General features: G+C 41.8%; 1 protein-coding gene across 1 annotated transcript in view; it reads right to left on the bottom strand.

The window, feature by feature from the left end:
* The window catches only part of VIT (vitrin), a 34,431-nt gene that overhangs the window by 4,902 nt on the left and 14,384 nt on the right, over window positions 1–15,145 (bottom strand). The window contains exons 5-14 of the mRNA XM_053382794.1: window positions 14,901–15,034; window positions 12,282–12,356; window positions 11,552–11,773; window positions 10,370–10,420; window positions 9,051–9,089; window positions 8,869–8,925; window positions 8,071–8,133; window positions 6,940–6,987; window positions 4,378–4,440; window positions 418–565 (exon numbers count right to left, since the gene is read on the bottom strand). Of these exons, the coding sequence (XP_053238769.1) occupies window positions 418–565; window positions 4,378–4,440; window positions 6,940–6,987; window positions 8,071–8,133; window positions 8,869–8,925; window positions 9,051–9,089; window positions 10,370–10,420; window positions 11,552–11,773; window positions 12,282–12,356; window positions 14,901–15,034 (900 nt within the window). The remainder of the gene's footprint in view (window positions 1–417; window positions 566–4,377; window positions 4,441–6,939; window positions 6,988–8,070; window positions 8,134–8,868; window positions 8,926–9,050; window positions 9,090–10,369; window positions 10,421–11,551; window positions 11,774–12,281; window positions 12,357–14,900; window positions 15,035–15,145) is intronic.

Here is a 15,145-nt window from a genome sequence, read left to right as displayed (position 1 = left end):
AACCTGCGGTCTCCCCCAGTGTTGTTGGACTCACATAATCCCTGAAGTATGGGCTATTAGAAAAGTTCTCAAATTGTGGTCTATACCCTCCATTCAAGTGATCTGTGGAAAGGTTCTGGAACAATCAAGAATCTCTATACTTGGAAATCTTTTTCTGACAATGGAGATTAAGACTGGATTTTGACCATGGTTGGATATATCAAATAAGCTAACAAGGTCCTAACTTAAGATATATGATTTTTATGATGCAGTGCTGGTGCAGTCTAGCAATGTGAGATACATATCTGCTTCAATTTGTAGAACAAAAAAAAAGTGTATTAAGTAGTTTGCCACAATTAGTTCCTGTGGTGTTGCTACAGACATGGAGATGGATGTTAGACAGCACAGATGTTATGAAAATACATAATACTCTCTTACCCATACTGGATGATGCCCATAAGAGGACCAGCTGGGCCCACATCCAGGGCTTGAGCAACATTTTTGAGGAACTGTTTTTGGATCTGAAAGCGGCGCTTGCCAATGCTCCAGCTGCCATCTATCAAGAAGGATAAATCAACTTTGCAATCTGAAAAAAAGGAATAGATTACAGTAACTTTGGAGGTCCTTTTGGATATATTTTGTGTTTTTCCTGCATGACTACAAAAACACACCTCAAACCATGATAAGAGAGCATGTACTCAATCATTCACAGAATTTACCAAAGATTACAAAGCTTCACTTGACATAGATAACAATAACCCTACTTGGCAAGTAGAGAAGAACTAGTGTTTCTGTTTCTGTTCAGAAAGAATTCTATTTCTGTAAACGTTCCATCCACAGAGCTGGGGAAACTTCAGGATTGTTTAATCTACTTTTCTTCCCCCCACAACCCCCCTCCAAATTTTTACCAACCAGAATTTAGTATAAAGATATGCATGATTAATGAACATGGTGCCTTGGAGCACAGTCTGAGCTTTGAAATGTGTTTTTATTACCAGAACTGAACCAAGTTTACAGTCCTTAAACCCAAAAGTTCTCTTCTCCTGGTCCACTTACTTCATTTCAGCAGGCTAATCTAGGTGGGGAAAGTTGTTTGGCTGTTGCTATGGTTTGACAATCAGAAGTCAGAAACCCTTAATGATCTACTGCAGACTGCATCCATATCTACCAATGGTTCCCAATCTGCCAAGGTTTGATCCCTATATGGGACAACTGCAATATTCCTGCATTGCAAGGGGTTGCGCTACATGACCCTCAGGGTTCCTTCCAACTCTAAAATTCTATGATTCTTCCTTCTACTTCTGCTGTCTCAGCTGATACAGGCCACCTTGAAATCACACAGACCTTTGAAAGGAAACCTTAGCTCAGAAGGCACTTTAAGGAGTCCCCACATACACTAAGGATACAGTCGTATTATGCACATTTATCTGGGACTAAATCCCATTTGAACCTAATTAAGCCAACTTCTCAGAAGATGTATAATAGGGATGAGCTTCATGTGGGCTATTTGAATACATCAGGAGCAGTCATATTCAAATCATGTCATTAAATGATTGTGTAAGATTTGACAACTTTGCAAGGCTTGGACTTCAGAGGCACTTTAGACAAGCAGTTATTTATATGTGACTCATGCGGACTGATGGTTGTGTGAGGTTGAATAATTAGTTGTGTCTCCACAGAACGAACCCAAACTAATAAACAACATTTTCCTTGCGCCTATAAGATGAGCATATTGTGAGTTAGCGACAGTAGAATTTTCTCCTCTCTGCTAATTTTCTATATGCACTGTGTGTTTTATAGGAAGGAGCATCCAACTGTTCTACCCCCCTCTCACCAAGTCTGAAGTGGTACAGTCCAGCAGCAGTCTTACCACATGAAAGTTTTACCACACTTTCCTTCCTGCATTTTAGTGTGCATTGTGGTTGTATTCTCCATTCCTGCATTCTGATTTGTATAGCTATTAAAAAAAAACAAACCACAACCCCCCCCCCAACACATACACAAAAAGTGTTCTTTAATTAGTGCTGGAACAAAAAATCTCCTTCTTTATTGAAGTGGGAATTGCTATTTTGCCAGACATGGAAGTAATTCAAAGAATGATAATCTCCTCTGTGGCTTTCAGATCTGCCTCTCCAGTCTGGATATTTAAAAACTTGATTGTAGTCTTTTAAATGCACGTGTCCTCACTCATCTTGCTATTTTGGCTCGCAGAACAGTAGACAAACACCCAAAGCTAAAGCAACCTCTTCTCTCTATTTTTTTTTTAAATAACCAAATTTATTCACTCTGACCTGCAAGGAGTGTCTTCAAGAAATAGCAGTCTATTCTTCTTTTGCTCTAAGCTGCTGAGAAAATACTTGTTTCCTTGAAAGGGATCAACATTTGGATAAGCTTAAATGGCAATTAATGGTTTTTGTTCCTAGTCAGGCTTCTTGTATGGTTTTCTTTGAAACTGCTCCCACCAAGACAGGTGTGCCAATAAAGGTATATTTCACTAAAGAGGTGCCAGGCTTGCAAAGATTCCCCATGCCCTTTACAAAACCCTTTGTGAGTGATCTTGTTCCGAGTGTGTTCCAACTTCCTTACTCCGAATCAGGATTTGTACTGTTTGCTGGGATTGTTCCTGGCTCCTGCATGGCATTCCTTTCATTACAAGATTGGCTCCAGAAGCATAAACCCCTGACAAAATCCAGTAATTATTTGCGGAGAACTGTGATAAAACCTGGTGAGGCAGATACACCCGCCTTGCTATTTTAGGAGGAAAATTAGCACTTTCCTGCAGCTATTTAAAAGTGATTCATAAATTTTCTCCCTGAGTAGCCATTATCTAAGATTGATATTGATGGCATTAAGAGCAAGAATTAGGAGGGCACGTTTTGAGAATGAAATTAATGCCTCTGGGGCAAGGAGAGAGGATCAACAGGCTTGTGGCCCATGATGGCTATGTTCTGCCTCCACAGCTGGGGTTGTGTGCTTCTGACTATCAGTTGCAGGTAGAGTGCTCCTCTGCTTGAGTCCTACTTGTGAGCTTCCCATGGACATCTAGTTGGCCACTGTGAGAACAGGATGCTGGACCATTGGTCTGATGGAGAACTCAGTTCTGGCACCTCTCAGGTGGATGCCATTGCCATTCTAAGACAATGAGGGAGGCATTCATAGTGAGTTCCGGCACCTCTCTTTCTAGTAAAATGGCACTTTTATTATGATATTGTATTGTAAAAAAAAAACCCACTACCCTTGCATATAAACTAACTCTCATTCTGATTTGCCTGGCAGAAAAACCTCCACGCTTCCCTACACCAGGTAGCTTTTTCTCCAATTGTGTTTGTACTTTAAGACAGGAATGGGGAATCTGCGGCCCCCTCCAGATGCTGAACTCCAAATCGCATCAGCTCCAACCAGCATAATCAATGTTCATGGATATTGGAACTGCAGTCCAACAACATAGCGGTTCAACCCCTAAGTTAGGATAAAGCGTCACTTTAAATAGAATTCTATATTGGGTCAGAAAAAAGAAACCCTACTGTATAATCAGATATATATAATGCCTGCTCAGGAGCCCCTGATGGTTTTACCATGGCAACAGAGCAAGGATAGGGGACCAGTGATCCTCTAGATCAGGGGTCAGCAAACGTTTTCAGCGGGGGGCCGGTCCACTGTCCCTCACACCTTGTGGGGGGGGCTGGACTATTTTTTTTGGGGGGGGGAGAACGAATTCCTATGCTCCACAAATAACCCAGAGATGCATTTTAAATAAAAGCACACATTCTACTCATGTAAAAACACCAGGCAGGCCCCACAAATAACCCAGAGATGCATTTTAAATAAAAGGACATTCTACTCATGTACAAAACACGCTGATTCCCGGACTGTCCACAGGCCAGATTTAGAAAGCGATTGGGCCGGATCTGGCCCCCGGGCCTTACTTTGCCTACCTATGCTCCAGGACTAAAACCCTCTAGCTAAAAGGATGGGTTGCCCATTGAGCATGCTGTCTGGGACTGAAAGGAGTAACACCCTGGGCTGCTTCACTGAATCTTTAGGCAAACTTTTGCAGCTCTTGCAAATGTGTGCCTCAAACATCCAGTTTATATTATCTTGAAAATCACAACTAGGGTAAACAGCAGCTCAGTCCGCAGCAGTAAAAACCAATAACTAGTCCTGGGTGATTTCTCTTCAGCAAACTTAGGAATGGATTCAGCAAAAATTAAGCTCATTAGCAAAATGTGGATTCCACTGCAACCCGGATGACATCTTTGAACCCTGATACATCCATTCTTTCCCTTCCCCCAGAAATCACAATGGGGAAGCCCTCTAAGAAGGCTCTCCCTTCCTCCCAATGGCTGAAGCTTTGAAAGGGCAGACTCTCAGGTGCCAATACTTGGCTGGTGCACGTACTTGGGTTTCCCTGTGAAACTGGTTCCAGGGGTTTGGGGACCACGTCTTCCTTGGAACTGAAACCTGGAATGATCAATAATGACACAGTCAGTTATTAAATGCAAAGGGCATGAGATGATGACACCATCATATTTTTGAGGGCCTTCTCAATAGTGGAGCCCTCCCTGTGGAAAACCTTCCTTTCAGATGTCAAGGAAACAAACAACTATTTGACTTTTAGAAGACATCTGAAGGCAGCCCTGTATTGGGAAGTTTCAAATGTTTGATGTTTTAGTATGTTCTGACATGTGCTGTGAACCACCCAGAGTGGCTGAGGAAACCCAACCAGATGGGCAGGGTATAAATAATAATGTACCACATACATCTGAGATATAGTGGTAGCTACTAGCTTTTTTGACTTCAGAATTCATGGATGTTAGGCTGTTATATGTGTGGTTCATTCACCTACTGATTAAAATTCACAGCCCTACTTGCTGATATAAGAGGTGGGATAATTACATGTGCCATGAGGAAACATAGAAAGGAGTTCTTGTCTCACCACAATGAACTGTAAATTCTTGTCTCGCCACAATGAACTGTAAATTATCACCAGGTATTCTTGCACTTTGGGGCATACCACAAAATGGGGCTAACAAGGCTCTGTTCCGCACATTAGACTGTGTTTATGCACTGTGTCATCCTACATGGAATTTACCCCACAACAATTTCATTTTGAAACATGAACAACATGGTCCATGTGGTGTTTATCTTTATTTGAACTTTACACCTCTAGAAAGCTGAAAATTAGATCAGCAGTAGGAAAGCTTCACCTCACAGTATGGCTTGGCTCAATCCGTGCCCATTACCCTCCCCATCCATCACCAGGTGTCATGGACAGGTAAATTCACAAGATAAAACTGAAAAGAAAGCACTGAGAGTGTGCTCTAGCTGCACTCCTAATTCTTCCTTTTGAATTTGGTGCCGATTCACAGCTGGAAAAGAGTCGGGAGAGCATTCTCATTCTGACTTTGCAGCCGCAGCCGTTGTTTGAGTTTAAGCTGAGGCTGTAGAGGGAGGTCTTTCCTTTGCAGCCTGGCTTTCAGGCCACTACTTGAATGCAATTAGATAATTATATAGTTCTTTTTAATAAAAATGCCACCCATCATGTATCACTGAGAAAAGGCACTACATTGAAAAGGCAGCCCTTTCTAGTGAGCCCTTCTAGGTTCCCAGGCTAGCTTGAAGACTGTATTGTCAGTCCTGGGAATATTCCCTCACGCTGCCTTGGTGCTTCACTGCAAGCCAATTAAGCTTTTTCACCACTGAGTTGTCACAGCTGTCCAGGCTCATTAAATCTCCACTCAGGCAATACTTGTCACATACAAACTAAAAATAATTCTCTTTGAAGTGATAATCAGCATGCATCAAACTTAATCACTGAGCTAATTTTTTATTGTATTCTGGTCCCTTGGAAAATTTCCCCTTTTCTCACCTCAAGCTGTGTGATGAATAATCTTGCCTGCAAATAGGTATCCAGACATCCACCTGAACATTTAGAGTGTTTTTACTTTCTGTTGATGGTAATCTCTTAACATCCTGATACATGTGCTGAGATTCAACTTGGAAATGTAAACCTTTTGGCTGTTCTGACCTGTGTACAGTGGTGCCTCGCAAGACGAAATTAATTCGTTCCGCAAGTTTTTTCTTCTTGCGAGTTTTTCGTCTTGCGAAGCACGGTTTCCCATAGGAATGCATTGAAAATCAATCAATGCGTTCCTATGGAAACCGCCTTCAGACCAGGTCCAGGGACAGTCTGTCCCCCGACCTCTTCTGAAGGCTGGGGGGGGGGGGGACAAGGGCTTTTCTTCCCACTGCCAGCCTTCAGAAGGCTGTTCTGAAGGCTGGCGGTGGGAAGAAAAGCCCTTCTCCCCACCTCCCGCCCCGCAAGCTCCGGGGACAGGAGGGCTTTGCTGCCGACCGCCAGCATTTTAAAAGCCCCTGGGGCAGCGGAGACTTCCTCCACACTTTCCAGGCATGGTCCATACTTTAAAGCTCCATGTCTGAGTGGCTCTGTTTTTTGCTCTGGAGCTTTCCCCGCAAAAACCCACTCCTCACCATTGGATTGGCACAAATACCAATCCATTGGAAACCCAAATTGTGAATTGCAAAAGAAAGAGTGTTTGGACATATAGCTTTGAAGTGCAGACCTGTGCCTCGAAAGCCCAGGCCAAAAAGTAAGTGTGGATTCGCCCAATTCATACTCAGGATAGCCACCGTTCACAACATTTCTGTGGAAGTTTATAATGTGTTTGATGATCATACAGGTAGATTTCTTGCATATAGCATGCAAATGCTTCTCATGTAAAAAGGGCCTTGTAATTTCTTCCTAAAGCAGCAAGTGGGGGAGCTTCTAGTCTGTGGACTTAATTAGGCCTTGCAATTAGGGGTGCTAATTTGGCCTATGAGGCTGTTTCTTCCAAGCCACACCCACCTACGTCTGGTGTGAGGCAGGTAAAGGTGCAGCTCCAATCGAAAGCCTTAAAATGACAGAGTTGGTGATTAGAAAACATTGCGTAATACTACCTGTGTCAAAAAGGCTTGATCCCAGTTTCCACAAGTCTGTTTCTATAGCTTACACACACAAGAGGGAAAAACAGTAATTACTTAAAAGTAAAAGAAAGAAAAGCAAACCACTAACCCAAACCAATCTGAAGTTAACAGAACAAATGCTGTTCCTTTAGGTTCCTTTGTAAAATGAAGTATATGTGAGAATAAGCAGAAGTATATGTAAGAAGCAGAATAAATAGAGCATGACATGGATATGGCAGATCCTTCCTTAAGTGAAATATTAAGTTAAGAGACATTCTGTGCCAGAAACAAATGAATTTTTAAAAATAGTTTTGACATGAACTTTTGAGGAGGGTACTTATGTGGCTTTCTTCATACTGTTTGTTCCAACAACAAAAAAGTGACAAGCCAGCTGTTTCCTGGGTCTTTGGCTTGTCCCATTTCTTTTAATGATTGTTTCTCAAAGAAGGGGCTGATGCACTATGGAAATTGCCTTTTGTGTTGTTTTTTGTCAGCCTCAATTTCCAGTGTTTGGGCAGATACTGTGATGTGAGACGGGTGATTTGTGCTCATGATGCTATTGGGGCAGTCATATGTGACCTCCTTTTCAATACTGTTTGCATCTGCAAAGGTTTTCTGGTTTTTGCTTTATTTCCAATAACCACATATCCTGCCACTTCCTGATGAAATCCCATAGCTTTTTAAACCAGAAATGTTCTGATTTATTTTTGCTTTCGCTTTTATTGCAATACGGCCCCTCCAGATAGCAATAATGTGATAGATAGCTTTGGGAAACACTGCAGAACAAACCAAAGCAGGCTAAACCCACTACTAATGCACTATGATCATGTCAAGGATATGTTGCAGTACAGATCTGCAGTGAAACACCAGGCCCTTAGAAACAATACTTTAATCAAGACTAAAGTTTATTCTGCATATATAGGAAACTGCCTGAAATGAGCACCAGACATAGGGAACTGGATGTAAAAGAATACTCAGATGATTCAAGCACTGCTCTGTTGAAAACAATAGATGTTTTGCATACGAGGTGAGAGGAAGTAGTGCTTCTGGTTCAGACTAACAAGCCCAGAGAAATCTAGGTGACAAATCCTGTCAAAATCTGCCTTGGTTTATGGGGAAGCTTACCCAGATTGGCAGGAGAGGTGGAAGGCTTCCGGAATGAGACAATTGGCTCTTGCCGTTGAAGACCTGTGTGGTTTGTCAAAAGGGTCAACTTTAATACACAGAGGCATAATTCTGGTGAGTCTATTTCATTACCTAAGAACCACCAGTTTTAAATTGGGGGTAGTATTAATAGGGACTTCCCTGTACGTCAAGACAGTTTAGCTTCAGCAATTTTTAATAGGATGGGCACTCTGCCCCTCAGCATTTACAGCCTGAAATGCTATCATAATGTCACACGGAAGTCAATTGACGTTTCTTGGGCTTGGGTTGCAATCTATACATAATTTAATCAGGTCAGTCCTGTTCACTTTATTAGAACTGCTCTGGCGATGTAAATGGGTTATGGATTTCAACTCCTACAAAATAACTTGACTCAGGTAGTTTGAACTTTAGAGGATAACTAGCAGACCACTACAGGCCTGTGGGTATAGGGTGGTATATAAGTTTAATAAATAATAACAATACAGAAATGCTGCAAAATCAGAATGGCTGCAATCCAGCCAAATCTTTTTATTTTAAATCCCAGCGATTTCACAGGGAGAGTCGAGCATGTGTTTCAATATCTTCTACTGAAATAACAGGGAATTAAAATTCTTAACTTGGGCTAAATTGTATCCAGTATTTCTTAGGCGTATTTCCTAAGTAGTAATTGTAGGTAACTCAGGGAAACTAACTTCCAAGAGAACGTCTTTAAGAGTGGGCTCTGGTTGCTGCTTTTTATAACCGGAAAACATTTTAAAAATCATATGAAGGTTTTACCTGTATTAGGTCGAGCGATATTTCTGTTACTTGCATGGCTGGAACTGCCTCTGAATGCTTTAAAAATATTTTACTGGTCAATATATAAACTTGAACATAAATTGTAATTACTAAATATGATTACTTTAAACTAAACTTAGCTTAAATGAAGAAAATATATATCCATTTAAGGTAGGACATACCTTGATTCTGGGTTCTTCCTTGTACAGCTTGAACCTGCCCTAAAATATGCATTAAAACAGAAAATGTTATTTGCAGTTCCCAAAACTATTTTTAAAAGACATTTCTTTTTAAAAGTGATAATTTTATAGCTGTAGGAGGTAAGAGACTCTTGTCCTAATCCTTTAGTTTTTAACATAGAAGCACACAGGTCATCTAGTCTAACCGCTTGCAATGTAAGAATCTTTTGCCCAACGTGAGACTCAAACCCATAATAGTAATAATAGTAATAGTAATAGTATTTCTACCCCACCCATCTCGCTGGCTTCCCCAGCCACTCTGGGCGGCTTCCAACAAAAGATTAAAAATACATTAAAACATCAATCATTCTAAATTTCCCTAAACAGGGCTGCCTTCAGGTGTCTTCTAAATGTCATATAGTTGTTTATCTCTTTGACATCTGGTGGGAGGGCATTCCACAGGGCAGGCGCCACTACCGAGAAGGTCCTCTGCCTGTTTCCCTGTAACTTCACTTCTCGTAGTGAGGGAACCGCCAGAAGGCCCTCAGCGCTGGACCTCAGTGTCCAGGTAGAACGATGGGGGTGAAGACACTCCTTCAGGTATACTGGGCTGAGGCTGTTTAGGGCAGGCATAGGCAAACTCGGCCCTCTAGATGTTTTGGGACTACAGTTCCCACCATCCCTGACCACTGGTCCTGTTAGCTAGGAATCATGGGAGTTGTAGTCCCAAAACATCTGGAGGGCTGAGTTTGCCTATGCATGGTTTAGGGCTTTAAAGGTCAGCACCAACACTTTGAATTGTGCTCAGAACCCAGAACCCTGAGATTAAGATTCTCAGGCTCTACCAACTGAGATTAAATATAGGATTTATGAAACAATAATTACAGAGAGATATATATTTCTTAGCAGGAATGGGGAACTTGTGCCCCTCCAGATGTTTGACTCCAACTCCCATCAGTCCCAGCAAGTGTGGCTTAATAGCAGCTGGAGTCCAACAGCACGTGGAAGTCCAAAAAAGTTCCCCACCCCTGTTATGTAGAGATGGGTCTAGTCACAAGAAAGATTCGAACTAGTTGAACAGTCATTATCTTTTTCCAGGGAACCTTGGGAACTGTAGTTCTATGGCATGGATGGAAGGTATTGAGAACATCTTATAAAACAGGGATAATTGAAGTTAAGCTACTTTTTCCTTAGTGAAAGAGATAAAACAAAGGCCATTTAAAGACATTCCCATGGTGTGTAATCAGACATAAGCCCACTGATTTCCCTGGGCTTCCTAGGATTGCAGTCGTGGTATGACAATGCACTGCCTCTGTACTTACTTGATGCTACAGCTGCTACTGAGGAGTAAGCTGGATGGACGTTGCTAGAACCTAATAATAATAATAATAATAATAATAATAATAATAATAATAATTTATACCCCGCCCATCTGGCTGGGTTTCCCCAGCCACTCTGTATGGCTTCCAACAAAATATTAAAATACAATACTCTGTTAAACATTAAAAGCTTCCCTAAACAATTCCCTAAGAACAAACCAAAGAAGCCCTCACTATAGCAAATGGAAAAGGAGAAAAATCTATGCAAAACAGAGAATGAGGCGATGGAAAACAAATGGCCAAAGTGCACTGTTCTGTGAAGATGATGATCCTTCTTTAAATTGTAAGAGTAAGAGAAGAGGATGGGGAGGGGGTGAACATCAATGCAGGAACTACAGCAGCAAGACCCATTACCAGAGCCAGAGGGGCCCCTATCCCCATAAATACAGAATCTCTGAGGTGTAGGGAGCAGCGGGAGTGGCACTCTAGGAGGCTGAGACAAGTAAGGGCCCACAGTCCAGCTCCCTACTTGACCAGGTGGGGCTAACTAGCTCTGGGAGGAGGGGTGTGATTCCTCAGCTGAAGTAGGCTTGGAGCAGGTGAGGGTCACCTGCCTCATCAAGCCCAGATGCTGCAATCAGCATGGAAATTACAAAAGGGAAGCAGAGCTGAGGGGGTGTTTTTTCTCAGCTGCCCATGTTGATGGGCCTTGATTTGGGTGTTTCTGGACCGCCACAGGACTGAGCTTCAGGTTTGACTCTGTATTGTATCCCGACTACTGGACTTTGGACTTGGCTTGACCATGAACCTTGTTTCCTGACCTTTGGATTTTGGACTTTGGTTGTGTGAACTGACCCTCAGGCGTTGAACTTGGCATACTGACTTGCTGCCTGGTATGGCCACCCAACTGTCGACTAAACTGATATCCCATCCTACGGCATCAGGTAAATTATAAATCCAATCCTTTGCAGCCTTTGCTTGACTTCAGAGTTTTATGAATTCACAACCTGGCTTGAACACATGCCAGAGTCTTCCTTTTGAATTTAGCTGTGCTGAGATTTTACTTGTCACACTATAAGTGACAGCTTGGGGAGGCCTAACTAGACCCACAGGTTGAAATTTCTTCACTCCTGTTATAGCACAAACACATTGTTAAGCCACTATGACCTCTGCCATTTTGCTCACCTATGTCTCTGACCTTGTGAATCGCAACTGGAGGCTTTGTAGCTACACCAGTAGTTGCCTGGATAGTGATGGTTGTCGTGACTGTAGTTGGGATTGTTGCTGGCTTTGGAGTTGTGCTGACCAATTCGGTTGTCCTGATAGCCGCTTTTGCTGTTGTAAATGCACCTTGTGTAGTTTGTAGTGGCACTGCAGTTGTCCGATACTCTTTCCGTTGGGAACCTCCTATATTAGTATAGAAATATAGTGAATTAATATCAAAGAAAATTCTATCTGCTATTTGCAGAAATGCAAAACTATAGGTGCTGTGAATTTAGTGTCAGCCGCACATTCTTTTGGGGTGCTTGTGTGTGGTGGTTGCTACCAGCTTTATTGGACACTTGGCATGGTGTTGCTGAGTCTCATATGGCAGCCTTTGCTCCCAGTCCCTATAAGCTCTGAAAGGGGAATAGGGCCTCTTAATAACTCTCAGCGCACTTAACAAATTTGAGAACTCTGGATTCTTTGGGGAAAACCATGACTACTTAAAGCAGTAAGATGCTGCTTTACATGTATAGTGCAGGTGGAGCTGTATATGGAAGAACACAACACACACACACACACACACACACACTCCTCTCTCTCTCTCTCTCTCTCTCTCTCTCTCTCTCTCTCTCTCTCTCTCTCTCACACACACACACACACACACACACACACACACACACACTCTTCCAGCAGAAAATCTTACACTTGCCTTTAACAGGTGTGTTTGAGGAAGATGAATATTCAAGTGTTGATGGGTACTGCACACCTTTTTTGGGTTTGCCCTCTGTGGAAAACAAAGAAACAAAAACAAACAAGAAAAGCCAAATCAGAGAGAGTACATGACCTTGCAATAAAGCAAACACATTTTAATACAGTAGATCTACAGCACATATCTAATGCAGTATAAGATATACATATTTAGCATAATATAAGTTCTTAAATCAGCATTCAGGTAATTAGACCTTTGCAATTTCCACCAGGGCTTTCAATTATTCACCGCAAGATCTGCCACGCCAGCTGCTCTGTGGTACAAAAGAACATGTGGGTGGCCTAGTACCTTTTATGCGTAAAACCGCTTTAATATTAAAGAACAAGCAACTTCACATTGCTTTGCCATTCATGTCTCCTGAGGTGGTGGTGGTGGTTGTTTGCAAGGCTAATATAACAAAACTCACTCCACTGAACTAACCAAGATTTATGTCATGGATGCAAGTAAAACACTACCTCACCAAAAAACCCATGCCTCTAGGTGGTTCCCCTTATTTACCACATACATAATTTTTAATCAAGTTCCATTTCATTACAGATTGTTATTAGAGCCCATGATTTACCATGATAATAGTGAAAGAATTCAATATGTGTGTAAGCTACATTTGAGTTCACATTTAAACCACATATGGGAGATCGTGACAGTTATAGTCTGGTACAAACCATAGGGACGCGGGTGGCGCTGTGGGTAAAAGCCTCAGCGCCTAGGGCTTGCCGATCAAAAGGTCGGCGGTTCGAATCCCCGCGGCGGGGTGCGCTCCCGTTGCTTGGTCCCAGCGCCTGCCAACCTAGCAGTTCGAAAGCACCCCCAGGTGCAAGTAGATAAATAGGGACCGCTTACTGGCGGGAAGGTAAACGGCGTTTCCGTGTGCTGCGCTGGCTCGCCAGATGCAGCTTTGTCACGCTGGCCACGTGACCTGGAAGTGTCTCCGGACAGCGCTGGCCCCTGGCCTCTTAAGTGAGATGGGCGCACAACCCCAGAGTCTGTCAAGACTGGCCCGTATGCGCAGGGGTACCTTTACCTTTTACCTTTACAAACCATAAACCTTTCATTGTGCCACATTGTATGTTACCTCTCTTGACATTTCCCACATCAAACTACATTATAAAGCAACATTTCTAGAAACGGTAAATGTTTTTAACATTTACAGTGGTAAGTAAATGTCTTAAGAACTTTTATAGCAACAAACAATTATATGCCAGACCTAGCCAGACATGTAGATGTGTTTAAATCACTATTGTTAATTTTAACTATTTTTAAATCTGTTTTAACTGAATTTTCTTACAATTTTAATCTCTTGTGTATACTGCTTAGATGTTTTACTGCAATCAAGTGGTATGGAAATTTTGTTAAATAATTAAATAATTAAATGAAATATACCCAATAGTAGTAAATCCCACTGAACTCAATGTGGCTTACATCTGAGTAGGCATGTATAGGACTGCACTATCAAGCTCCTTAATTTCAATGGGCTTAAATATACACAACTCTGAAATTCAGGCTGATGTGTGATAAAACTGCAACATGCCCAAGACTAAGTATGTAATTAATCAGAGGGAGTGAATTAGATTGGCTTGCCAATCCTTGGTTTTTTTGTTTTAATCCTAAATGTGTAAATACATTCTTTTTAAAGAAACAATTGGCAATATAGTTAGTTTTGATCATTTTTCAAATGAATACTTTAATTGCTGCATGGAAAACTAAGATGAATATAATGTCCATAACTTCCCCAAAGTCATCCAGAACAGATTGCGTTACTTTAGCAGGGAGCTCTCATTGATCTGAATGGAGTCATTCGTTTGCACATAAGCCAGCACATTTCAATACTCTGAAAGTGAGTACCAGCCAATTTGCATACCTCCTAGTGTGCTCATCATTTGAATCCTGTGAACTTGCCTCTCTTCTTCACGCTTCATAATATCCTGCTTTCTAGCTTGGCTTCCTAGCCCTAATTCTTTGTTTTTCTATGGGTCTTTGTACAGATCCTGATTGGCCAAGCTGGCAAATCCCACACTCCTAATTGTTTGCTAAGTGGAAACACACTGCCAGTATGGTTTTTGTTTTAAACTTTGAAATGCCACTATTTTTGGCTTGTAGACAATGAACTCAGTTGCAATGGATGCGGCTCAACTGCTCAAGCTTAGCTTGGCTTGCTATTTAGATGTCACTCACAGATGACTTATTGCAATTTTTGTATTTGCAGTGGGAATTACTGAGTAGAGGGGAAGAATTTCAAGTGATTCAGACTGGTTTCAATCTCTGGCTTGTCTGAATTACTTGAAAGAATACCCCAAAGCAAAATTATTCCAGATAACCCCTGCAGACTTAAACCACATCTGCATTATACATTTAAAACGCTATTATATCACTGATAACAGTCATGACTGCCCCCAAACAATCCTGGGGACTATCGTTAAGGATGCTGAAACTTTCCCATCATAGAGCTATGTTTCCAGAATGGTTGTGTATCAACGTTTCAGTATCAATAATCAGATCATCTGATTTTTAGTTTTCAAAATATGGCAGTGCCAAAAACAAAGAGATTAGCTACAAAAATACCTGAAACAATGAAGGACTCCCGCCACCGTGGTAAAGACAACGATCGGATGCCATTGGAGAAACTACCCTTGTAGCCAGATTGTCCAGCAACCTTTTGAACCAGGATTTTCCCTCCAGACTTGTCAATTGTACCACTGCAAAAATAAGGCATTCAGTTCAGAAACACCCTCGAATGCTGAATGGCTTTTGAATGGCAAGCCTAACCCACACAGGTGCAGAATTCCAGGTGCCTTACACATTTTCTC

This window comes from Podarcis raffonei, chromosome 3 (genome assembly GCF_027172205.1).
Source record: "Podarcis raffonei isolate rPodRaf1 chromosome 3, rPodRaf1.pri, whole genome shotgun sequence".
NCBI lineage: Eukaryota > Metazoa > Chordata > Lepidosauria > Squamata > Lacertidae > Podarcis > Podarcis raffonei.
Note: the sequence above shows the minus strand (reverse complement) of the source record. Positions and strands in the feature narration are given on the sequence as shown.